The following is a 12,602-nucleotide window of genomic DNA, read 5'->3' on the forward strand; positions in this document are numbered from 1 at the left end:
GTTTAATATTGAATGAGAATAGGATTTTTTCTTTTGAGATAGGGAATAGGAGTTGACAATGGTTAGAAACTAGAAAGCGACAAATGTTTACTGCCGGAGCATCACAGAAGATTACTCTCAGACTCATGGCTCCCAAACCCAAGCCTTCACTCCACTGTAAGTTTTCCTCTATAAATGTCTTTTTATAGCCATCCAAATTCCCCACTCTTTCATTTCTGAATCCAACCTCTAAAACCCTAAAATAAGACTAATCTCAAAATCTTTAACAGTAGCAGGCGCTAGATGGGAAAGTGTAGCAAAAAAGCCTAGAATGATGACAACTGACGCTTCTTTTACTGACGCTTTTAGCAAGTATGCTGAATATCTTAATAACCTTGTAAGTTTCCCTTATTCCACTTCCTCATAAATGGGTTTTGGTTTTGATTTGATCGTTAGGGTGATTCCGGGCATGTGCACGGTGTACATTAGTTTGCATTACTTTTGTTTTTTTACTTTAAATTGATCAACTGAATGAATTCTGTCATTGGATAGGATTGTAGGGTTAATTTTGAGCGTTTTTTTCGATAAAAGAATATGGAGAATTTCAGGGCGAATAAGATAGTTGTAGATGTTTGGGAATGATTTAAGAGGATTGGGATTACATGGGGTTGTAAATTGTAACTAGTTAAATCCATGTATTCATCATATTTGACGGTAATACCTTACTCAACTTTTGGAGGTGATTGACTTGGAGATTAAATAATAGTTCTAGGGCTTTTCAATAAGTGTTCTTATATGCGTTTTTAGTTGATTTGCTCATGGTTTGAATTTTGATTGGTTAGATCCTTCTTTGAGATGGATTGTAAAAACATCTTTGGTAGGAATTTATGAAGCAATTGTAGATGATGGAAATGATTTGAGGGGTTAGGATATCATGTAGTAGTTGATTTTAGTATAAACTAGAGTGCACATTGCTAAGGTTCATATTAATTTGACTAATATTATCTTCATCATCATAACCCAATATATCATGCTCATAGATTTGACGAACTATATCATTTTCACTTCTCATTTATTAGGAATTCTACTTGGGAAATGCAATATCATTTTGATTTCTTTTTAATGTATCATCGTATGCGCCATTTAATTGATTGGCTCTTAAAGTGGGTGTCTAGAATCCTTCATGTAATATTCGTAGGCATGTTTTGGGTCTTTTAGGGCATAATGAGGCAGTCGTTTAGAAAGATTAATTAAAGAGGACTTGGACAACATAGAGACAACATGCACCAATAGGCACGTGCTTTGGCTCATTGCTTTCGAAGGGGTTCTGACTTTCGACACTTTGGAATAAGGTATTAATCTGCCAAAATTAATTAAAAATTGGAGGGGTAAGGAATTCAAATGATAATTGTTGGAAAAGGCTTCGAGGTTGGGTATGCATGATTTTTCTTAAAAATATTGTAACATTTAAACAACAATTGACATTTTTGATGATTATAGAGGTCCTTCTCAACATCTAACGTATGTGAGAGGGAAATAATTAGTTATTTGAAATGTCCGATGGATCTACTAATAGTCAATCTCCATGAAGAGTGACATTCAAATTTGAATTGCTTGAGATGAAGGGGTTGATTTCTTATGACATTGAGACTTGACTGATAAGAACACATGGAAGGTAGGAGTGTAAAAGATGTTTATTAGTAAGGATGATACTAAAAAAATTGGTCGTAGTTAAGTGTTACAGGTTTTAAAAGGAGAGTTTATTTCTTGTTTTTGTCAATTATTGAAGTGTTACATCTCTTGAATTGGTTTAACAAGTTAATGACAACTTGGTCTTCGATGTTCATCTTCTTGGTCATTTGTCATGAGGCCTTATTTACAAACTTTTAATCATAAACGCGACTTTCCTCTTAATGTTGAATTTTTAAGATATCTTTTAAAGATAAAAATAGATGAGAAGAGCCCATTGTTATTCAGAAAATATATGAATTTTAATTAGTACAATGAGGGACTTAAATATTATGATTTATGATGTGTCCTTGATTTAGAAGGAATTGAATATGGCTTGAAACTATTATCTTAGGAAGACAAAGCATGGTTTTGATAAATTATGTACCATGAGTTGTTAATTTTCATTTTGTCACTTTCAAGTTCTTTTGGCTAGCGCTCTCCAATTGGATCAAAAATTACATGGCCTAGAAAAATCTTAGTGTACTATCTAGTGATATATTATTTAAAGCATGTGTTCGGTGTACGTGTGTAAATGTGATTCGAACGCACGAAAGCTTCGGTAAATGTTGTTTACTAAATTGTAAATAACACTAAGTAGGAATGCAAATATAAAGTGATTTGATTGGTGACTAAACTATTCAAAATGGCTTGCGAGGTTTTTCTAAGGTTGTTGGATCTGCTAGGTCCTCCCCTACTAGAACACTATTAAGTCATCTAACCAACCACTACAATTAGCATAGGGTAAGTAAGGGGTAGAGTCCTCTGGGATAATTTATGGCTCATTGGATTGGTAATCTAGCCTCTCTTTCATGATCTGTAGAACTAAGTCAAGCCAATTCTCCTCACCAAGCATGTCATCAACAAACATGAGTTCAATGGGGTTAGGAAAGCTAGGTTTCTATTTTGATTTATCTTTCAATTCACCAAGTAGCATAAAGACTTGCATTCCAGATTTCCATACTCCAATGCAAGCATAAAGCAAGCTTATAACCACAATTGGATTCAATAATCAATAACATGCAAGTGAGTTTCAAACATGGGTGATGTCATCCTAGTCCAATCTTTCAATTATCAACCAAGAATAAATGAATTTAACACTCCCAAGTGGCCAACAAGAAGCATAGTAATAATCAACCCATGTAATTCCCCAAAATCATGTTTCACCATTTCCATTTTCAATTTCACATCACCATGAACATGGTTGGGATGAGTTTTCACCAATCACAAGCCATAAAAGCAATACTTTAAATCATGAGAACAAACATTGAAGTTCAATCAAATTCAAAGATCTAATTAACGAGTTCAAGTAATTAACCAAAAATGCAAGAACATCAAATTTGAATTGAAAACTAAAAGGAGAAGATAAGTTACTTATACTTGACATTGATTTGCTTGAAAATGAAATTACAAGAGAAGGGACTTGAGATCTTCAAGAAGGATGGTTGAAATTGAAATTACAAGAACAAGGGACTTGAAATTAGTACCTAAAACTTAAATAGAGCAAAAACATAAGGTAGCATACAAGAGGCGCACAAGGTGTGCATGCACCTCTCCCTCGCCTCTTGTACAACGATGCGCCTTTTCCGAGGCGTGTTTATGATCGCCTTGGTGCACCTCATGCCTAGACGCGCCTCGGGCGAGCTTTTTAAAACTAAGTAAGCGATTTACCTAGATTGAGAGATTTAAGGCTACACATGTTATGCACTTAGTGCACAAGTTTTAGGCTAGACACTTGGGGTTTTCTGGTTTACATATTTTGATTTGACTTGTGCTTTGGCTTTGTTGGGTGACTGTATTTTAAGATTGTTTGGTTTTAAAAGTACTTTTGGATGGGAATTATTTATCGTGGTGTCTTGAAGTATCTTAACTACATTTAGGCTGAATGAGTATAGTTTCCCTTTCAAATCATAATTGAACTTATTGGACCTCATACTTACTATAAGGTAAAATATTATCAAGTATTCATAGGAAAAACTAGGATAAGGGTGAGGGGGACCAAGATGGCAAGACAGGTGTTTACACTCATGCACTTAAGTAATTTACTAAAAGTACGATGCACAATTTAGCAATTTATCATCAAAGGTTTTTTCATTTGTGTTACTTTGTAGGAAGAAATGGAAGTATAAAACTAAGCAAAGAAAGTAAGCATCGTACACATAAAATTTGTATCCCCCCACCCCGCAAAAAAGATACACACACTTACGAGAACAAAAATAATCTAAAGCAAAACGTAAGCCTCAAACTCGGTTCACCTTGTTTGATTACTTGTTACTTATGAAGAGAGCTTCAAGCCTTGAATAGTTTTGTTTTCATTACATTTGTTGGGAACTGATGGCGGATGATTGTTTTGTGGAGGCAATAGGGTACTTGCAATCCACGAAGAAACGTACATGTTCTTATCTTTCAAGTATGCCTTTTTTTTTTGTGGCTCAATGGCAATTTTAGTTCTTTATCTTTTCTCATTGGCCATCTTTGTTCTTTGTGTATATATTTGTTCATAATTTTGTAATTTATGATTGCTTTACGTTAGCTGGTCATGTTCTTTTAAATACATTGAAACACCGCATTGGCTTTTTGGCTTTAGTATTTAAAGCTTTGAGTTTGTTTGGATGTATTCCTCATTACTTGGTATAAAATGTTTGGTGTTTTATGTCTTTGGTTTAGATGGATGTATATTCTTATATCTTTTTTGTTATCATTTATGTAGAATGACAAGAGAGAGAGAGTAGTCAAAGCAAGTCGTGATATCACAATGAACAGCAAGAAAGTCATTTTTCAAGTGCACAGGTAAATCATTTATATCGTGCAAAGTACTTAATACCATGTGATGCATTCCCTCTTTTATAAATTTTGTCCTTGATGGTTGCGCAAAAAGTAACTATATGTTCTATAGGATAGATAATTGTTGGCTTTTGAAGTAGTATTTCACGGGATCCTCATTTTACTTTTGCTGTTTTTTAGTCTTTCATCCTGCTAAGGTTTGATGCATGAAAGACCTTGCAGTGGTTGGTTAATACTTTGGAACTTCATTTTGACAACAGAATGGGCAAAAGTAACAAAGATGAAGTCCTAGATAAGGCAGAGAAGGATCTACTAGCATTGCGAAACCAATATGTCTCTCGACTTGTAAAAGAACTCAATGGGACCGACTTTTGGAAGCTGCGACGTGCATACTCTCCTGGGGTTGCGCCTTTTTTCCATCACTCTTTCATAGTTCATCACAGATTAAAGTTTCGACAATGATTTTCCTTTATGGTTGTGTTTGCACTTTGCAGGTTCAGGAATATGTTGAAGCTGCAACACTCTGCAAGTTCTGCAAAACTGGAACTCTATTGAATCTTGATGAGCTAAATGCTACTTTCTTACCATTAAGTGATCCTTCCGTTGAGCCTCTGCAGATTAATGTACTTGACTACCTTTTGGGGGTAATTAACCAATTATCTACTCAAGCTTCTATGCGCATTTTCTTTAGTGTCTCGACTCTGGTATGCTTTAATGTGCCTTTAGGGAAACCGGCGTGCTTTGAGACGGGAAATGCCGCCTAAATATGTAAATTATTCGTTAAAGTCAGAGATCTATTTACTTTTCACACAATAATAACTTATTATGTTGTGGAGACATTTAAGCTTAGAGGGTATTGCCATGGGTGCTGAAGCAACTTTGTGTTTAGCTTGCAGATTTGACCGGAGAGTTAATGAGATTGGCTATTAGCCGAATATCAGACGGTGAACTTGAATTTGCTGATAAGATATGCAGATTTGTACGTGATCTGCATAGGGAGCTCACCCTTCTCGTTCCAGGGATGGATGACAACCATGATATGAAAACAAAAATGGATGTAATGCTTCAAAGTGTGATGAAAATTGAAAATGGTGAGTTACTGGTACTTGACTGAGTAATTTTGTCAATTTCTGTTGTTTCAGCATCTAAACTGTCGTTAGTTGTTACTCATAGAAAACGAGTTTTAACAAGCATCAATAGGAACCGACAGAATTATGTGGATGAGACAGTTTTTCTTCCTTTCACACCCCTGTTCCATCTGTCTCATTCCCATGACAGCTAGCTCTTGAAGCGCTCACAAAAATTTACCAGCCTTTCTTGCTCGAGATTTGTGTACATTTACTCGTAACTTAGTCATAAACCATATCTTGTAATGAGCATAGGGGAATAGTTAAAAATATTGTTTGAAATAGGTTTTGACACACACTAAAGTATTTATGATGATACAAGAAACAAGTTGAGGGCAGTCCTGTTATGGTAGCCTGGTAGGAGGGCGGATTGTGTGTTATGTTTCTTTAACAATTCATTTTTGTCAATCTTTCTGATGTTGAGCTTTTCTTTTTGTAGCTTGCTTTAGTGTACATGTGAGAGGATCCGAGTACATTCCATTGATTGGCTCAAATGATCCTAGCTTCACATTAATGGGAGTACCGGATATGGAGCCGTAAGTAATCGCTGGTGTCTCAAAGTCTCAGTAAGCTCTTGTTTTTGTTCTCTCATCTGGTGGCATCCCGTAACTCTTCATGCTCGTTAGTTATGGATCCCTTATTTGTCAAATAACAGCGACTATTATGGTTCCAATAAGCCGGAGATCCCTCAACAAAGACTATTATTAAAGTGTTATAAAGTGGTTGCTGGTTGGTTTAGATTGGTAGATAAAGAATGATTGCTAGATGAATATGCAATTTAGGGGCATGGCACTGGCCTGGATTTAGGTGCTGGCCGGAAAATGTTAAGTTCATCGTTATGATACTAATTGCAAGGGCCTAAGGTAGCTTTAGAACTTTGCAATGTTGGTTAATGTTTATCTCAAAAAGAACTTTGTATGCCAATGATGATCTTCAAAAACCATTGGAGGGTTATTTTGAAAAAAAAAAAAAAATCGGGCAAATATTTTATTTTTTCCCTATAAGGGTTGTTTAGAAAGGACTTATGAATTGACTTTTTAGTGTCTACTTACATATCCTTAAAGCCTACTTACATTATTCTTAATGTCTACTTATATATCTTCATTTTTATCATTATTTTTATTGACAGTGTAGGTTGAGGGGAGAAAATTTAGTGAGAATCGAACTTACTAATAAGAATAATATTGCGCATATCTAACTCTCAAAATCCACATACATGGAGCCAGTCTATAAAGTTTGGGTAATTGAAAAATAAAATTGAAAACCAGGATTGTACTGTTATTGAGTGCACCAAAACGGGAAGATGACTTGGTCGCTCTCCTCCTTATCATCTTGGTACATGGAAAAATTTGAGCAAATTAAGAAAATTTCTTCAAATTAAAAAATGAGATTATGAGAAAATAAGAGAAATATGCTGATAAAATAAAAAAGAATAGTTTATATGGTAACTATAAATTTTTGCGCAAGACCAATGTAGCAAATCTTAAAAAAATTTTACAAAATAGCATTGTACTTTTGGAATTTCACAACTTAACGTATAATATAATATTTATTGGGCATCAATGTTACGCCGGCTTAAATTCCAAAAGTACAATGCTATTTTGTGGAATTTTAGGGAAAGAAGGTTGATGTATTTAAGTAAAGAAGACAAAGGTCAAAACGAAATTTCACAACTTAACGTATATCTAATGTTTTTAGGGCATTCGTGTTACGACGGCTTAAATTCCAAAAGTACAAAGGTAAAAACGAATTTTAAGGTCCGACTTGTTTCAGAGGTATGCCAAGCAACATTCGAGTTGAGGGGCTCGCTTCGATTGCGACCACCTCGTGATGAGGGTATTAGTTTGCCTTCTTTCCCATGCAGTCTAGACCTTGCCTTGCGCGAGACTCATTGGGATGATGATGATGTATTTTAAGACCTAAAAACAATTGACAAAACTAAAGTCAAAGTAATGTGAACTAAATTTTGATAACTTATATGTGAGATTAGACATCTTACCCATGCCCATAACCAATCATGTGTAATGTATTTGAGTATGATAACGTCAGGGATTAAAACTAGAGCTATGCACTACCGATAGGCCTGGACTACTCTCGGAGGTGAGACGAATATTCAGAGGTCACAACACTTGGTGGCAAAGTCGTTAACACCTTCTACGTACGTGATGCTTTGGGGTATCCTGTCGATGTCAAACCATGGATTCGATAAGGCAAGTTATTGGGCAAACCATATTAAAAGTGAAGGGAAACAGCTCCAAAGAACGGAAACAGAAAGCCATTCAAGAAACTCAATCAAGATTCTTATTTGGGGGTCTCTTCAAGTCAAGGTCATTTTGTAATTTTGGCTTAGTTAGATCCTACTCTTGATAAGAATTTCAGTTCCACTCTAATTTCTGTACATGTTTAGGTCATTGCAGGAAAGTGCGTACATCTGATTCATTATATCATCACACCCAGTATATTCTGCCTATAAATATTAGGTTTAGGGTCTGTAGAAGATCACATGACGACAAACCACACACTTAACCAAGTCGAAGTCAGTTGACATTGGGATAACGGCATATCATTATTGTAAGTATATTGCTGTCAGTATATTCCGCGTATAAAAGCTATGATCAGAGCCTAAAAAGAATCACATGACGACGGGTCATACACTTAACCAAGTCGAAGTCAGTTGACATTGGGATAATGACATATCGTTGTTGTTTAGTCTACTAGGAACATAGAGTTGTGGGATTCCAATTCCTAGTTGGTAGTTGGTACCCACTTGTTAGGAACATCGACATTTTGGAGTAATACAACTGTAATAATAGTTTGTGGCTCCTTGTCTCCCATTTATCTAATCTTTTGATTATGATTTGTATGCGTATTTTTTTAAAATCATATGAATTTTGCTCTTGCTTATAGGCTATCAGAGAAACAAAAAGACTTTTGTAATACTTTATTTAAATTTTATTTTGGAAAAAGTAATTTAATACACAATGAGATCTGAAAGCTAATAGCATGGAGTAGCTCTCAACTTCACAAATTTGACTGAATAATTTGTGTATTGGTTCACTCTTGAATAAAACCACAAAATGTAACTATTGTTTCCTTAATAAAAGTTCTTTCAACAAGTTTGAAGCAAAGATATGCTAAAAATAAAGTTTGGGTGACAAAAAAGGCATCATCATTACCCTATCCGACCCTATCCTTATTAAGCAAGCTTTCTTAGACCATGATGAAGAGATCATTTGCTCCACTATAAAAATATATACTAAAAAGTTATTATAAGCTCATTGGGATATTATGGATGGAATGTTGCGTATATTTGATCTGAAGTGGAAGTCACTTAATGAAATTAAGGTAATAAAATATTATGATTAGGGTATTATAGAGCCTAATATTGTTCAAGCTATCCGGTTTTTTTTCGTAATGGCCATGTCCTTAAGGAATGGAACAATAAGTTCATTGCTCTAATTAAACCTAAAGTCAAAGCTCTTTGAGAATTGGGTTTTGTCCTGAAAAAAATATCACTTTTTACGTAAAGTTTTAGATTCGATTTTCACCTAACTTTTTTCTTCCCTAATCCTAGCTCTCTACGAGAGTTCAAACTTATTTCTTGTCGCAATATCTTATACTAGGTTTGTCGAGTCACTCTTGGGGTTGTTTCAGATTGGTGTTGATAGTGTTTTCAAATTCACTTTGAGTGGTATGAGATGGTACATTCTTTTCGAGGCCATGACTTTTAGTTCTGGTTAGATGGGTTTCGATAACTATTTAAGTGATCTTCACAGACGACACTTAACTCTTTCGGCTAAGGAATTCAAACTAAATTTGTTAAGGAGATTCGGAAAGTTATCTAAATTTCTAGGTGGAAGAAGATCAAATGGTTGATACAATTATTGAATTCTTAGATGTATGAGGTCTAAGTTCCTTGGTATTCAAATAGCATGTTGAGATTCAAAATATAAAAGACAGGATTTGTAAAATCAATAAACCAAGTCAGGGGTGATGTCTCAAAAACTTTTTCAGTGCATAAGTTAGTCGACAGATGTGAATGGTATGAGTGTATGACAAAAAAGAACGAAAATGTGAATTGGCTAGTTTGGTTAGCGGGTAACAATATTGAGCAACAAGTGAGGTAGAGCGAGAAGATGTGGTGCTATCATTGATTGGACTTGTGAAAGGACATGTCCAGAGGTTGTATATAGGGAAATCTATGAAGAATCAGGTTGTGAGGTGAAAAGTTTTTTTTTCTCCTTATGATTAAGAGAAAAGGAGAGTTATTGAGAATTAAATCTAAAACTTTATTTGGAGAAAGTAAAACTTATTTCAACTTCGAACTAAGATAAGTAGGCTTGTTGATGATTGACAATTTTCTTGGATTAGGAATATGACTAATTGTAGTCATACCATTTTTAATTTATTAAAGGGAAAAACCATTTTTATTTTATTAAAGGGAAAAACTAGTAGAAATAAGAGAAAAATTTGGGAAAAAATTAAGTTGTGTAAAAAACGTTCTTTGGTTGGTGGGATGCATGTTAAATGTCATGTGGGTAGAGCAGAATAAGCCACAGAAAATCATGTTCTTATTTTAGAAAAAAGCAGTGATTCCCTCCCACCCTACTCACATGAATGACTTGTACTCCATCACTCATGTAATAAGATCTGAACTAATAAAAAAACTACTTAAAATCATACCCCATATGGTCATATTATATGCACTAAAGAGTAACTTCTTAGTTCTTACCTTCCCCCATATGAATACTTCTATAAATTGTTAATACTTCCTCCGTTTTTTTTTTATTTGTCCATATTACTAAAACAGATAGTTTTATAAGTTTATCCACTTTATAATCATTTTCTTTTTTAGACATAAATTTTTTTAAAACCATCCTTATACTCATTGTACTATTTATTTAAGTAATCTATATTAGGCGTTAGCATTCAACTAACCAATAGAAAGTGAGATTATTGTAAGACATGAATTACTATATTAATGATGTCATGATTATCATATTTTTAATTACTTTTTTCATTTATCTTTCCAACAACATGAATGAATCTTTTATTTTCTCTTTTAAATAAATGTTTTATATTAAGTAAGATTCCCCTTTAGATTTTTGTCCAAAAGTCAATAATGGACAATCATAAAGAAACATACAGAGTAGGTTAATTGTAGTGGTTGATTTGACTAATTGATTTTATCTAATGCTTGACCAATTGACTTTGAACATATTAGCAACTATAAGCAGCTTGTTGTAAATTGATTTATCACAATAACAAGTTGTTTAACATTAGATATCTTAACCATATAACTATCCATTTGTATCTCATATTTTACAGAACTATATAATATAATAATTGAGTTACAAGTTACAACTCTATTTTTCACTATGATTCACATTCTTTCTTCAATTTTTATCCTCACTTAATGTATATTTTTATCACTTAAACATTATCTTCCTTTGTACTTGTAGCAATTCTGCCAACACAAAGAGAGTAAATAAATAAGTAAAAGCCTTTTATAAACTTAGTCCACATTCTTAGGGTGCCCTAGAGGTGTTTAATGGGGCGGATCGACCTAACGGGTTAAAGGTCGGGTCACATTTTAACGGGTCATTAGTGGGTCGGGTCAATAATGGGGCGGATTATTAACGAGCCTTGTTGTAATGGGCCGGGTCAGATAACTATAAGTATTAATTGTGGAAAAAAATTTACCATTTTTTTTTTATATTTTTAAATGATATTATTATATACATAAGTGGGTCGACCCAACGGGCCATAAAGTATAATAAAGAAAACTATTTTATGAACTTTTACAAAAAAAGTTCAAATTGGGTCGGATTTAAATGGACTTGACCCGTCTCGGCCCATTTAAATTTTGACCCGGCCTACCTCGCCCCGTCCCGTTAACACCTCTAGTGTGCGCCAATCTACTACTCATAACAATATTATCAATGATTGTACCTGTCAAGCAAATATTTTGGTGGGTATAGGGCGGATAAAACCTCATACCACTACCTATCTACTACTCATAACAGGTAGGACTTTTTATACCCTTATCTACCCACTTCCCACAAAGATATTAACCATACCCGCCCCAACTGGGGCAAATACGATGCAATTCTCACATAATTTTACCCGCATATCATCTCTAATGCACACTGAAATAGAATAATCAAGTGATCAAGTCCATATAAAACTTTTTCAATTAAGTAATTGGGTGTGGCTAGGTGTCAAATTATCTTTGGTTGCCTTAGCTAAATAAGTCATCCACTTCCCCCCTTTCTCCCTACCTCTTAGATCTCTACCTTCATCTTACTTACCATATATGATGATCCATGATCCATGCATCACATGCTTCTAATGCTCCTTAAATGTCACTCCAAATTTATTCAATTATTCTAAATTTTCAACACTTTTTAGTACCAAAAAATATTATTACATGTGAGAAAAAAAATGGGATCATCACAGAATGAAATATCATCATCATCATCATCATTTCCAGGATTCCAAAAATTTGATCCAAAAGAAGAATATGTGCCCTTAAGAAGGGCTTTGAGTAGGCTACAAAGACGAGCTCCTAGGCCACTTCAGCTAAAACCATCAGTGTCCTTCAAAAGTGAGGGTACCCCTAAACTGTTGGGACACTGTACTTCTTCTTCAACAGTAGCTGTTGCATCTTCTCTTAATTCTCTTTATCAGAATAAGGATCCTATCCCTCTTTTGTCTCCTCTTGTTTCCCCTTCTTTTGTTGATAAATCTTCTTTTATTCATAATCACAATAATATATAATTTAGTATATAAATTTTATGTTTCTTAAGATGTAAAAATGTAAATTATGGATTTTATCTTTCTAATTAGAATATAATTGAATTTTGTCTGTGTTGTTATATAATAGTATATGATTAATTCTTCAATTCTGTCGTCAAGAATTAGATTTTGTATCAGTTGAAATATGTACTATTTTTTTAGATAAAATAATGAGTTTAACTGTAA

At 34.1% G+C, this 12,602-nt stretch overlaps 1 protein-coding gene across 2 annotated transcripts; it reads left to right on the plus strand.

The window, feature by feature from the left end:
- Window positions 1–6,681, plus strand: LOC130821392 (uncharacterized). 2 transcript variants are annotated; one of them, XM_057687140.1, is made up of 7 exons: window positions 1–156; window positions 270–376; window positions 4,418–4,497; window positions 4,752–4,893; window positions 4,986–5,135; window positions 5,381–5,582; window positions 6,058–6,681. In XM_057687140.1, exons 1-7 carry the CDS (start codon window positions 84–86, stop codon window positions 6,156–6,158), a joined length of 855 nt encoding a protein of 284 aa, XP_057543123.1. In that variant the 5' UTR covers window positions 1–83; the 3' UTR covers window positions 6,159–6,681. The 2 variants fall into 2 exon arrangements, with proteins under 2 accessions (XP_057543123.1, XP_057543124.1); XM_057687141.1 differs by lacking the exon at window positions 1–156 and adding an exon at window positions 1,198–1,331 and having other exon boundaries at window positions 258–376.
- Window positions 6,682–12,602: the final 5,921 nt, after the last annotated feature.

Source organism: Amaranthus tricolor, chromosome 8 (assembly GCF_026212465.1).
Source record: "Amaranthus tricolor cultivar Red isolate AtriRed21 chromosome 8, ASM2621246v1, whole genome shotgun sequence".
In the NCBI taxonomy this organism is placed as follows: Eukaryota; Viridiplantae; Streptophyta; class Magnoliopsida; order Caryophyllales; family Amaranthaceae; genus Amaranthus; species Amaranthus tricolor.

Coding starts and splice junctions, on each gene's coding strand:
- LOC130821392 (XM_057687140.1), top strand. CDS start 84: ATGTTTACTGCCGGAGCATCACAGAAGATTACTCTCAGACTCATGGCT. Junction 157..269: donor ACCCAAGCCTTCACTCCACT/GTAAGTTTTCCT, acceptor AATCTTTAACAG/TAGCAGGCGCTAGATGGGAA. Junction 5,583..6,057: donor TGTGATGAAAATTGAAAATG/GTGAGTTACTGG, acceptor TTCTTTTTGTAG/CTTGCTTTAGTGTACATGTG.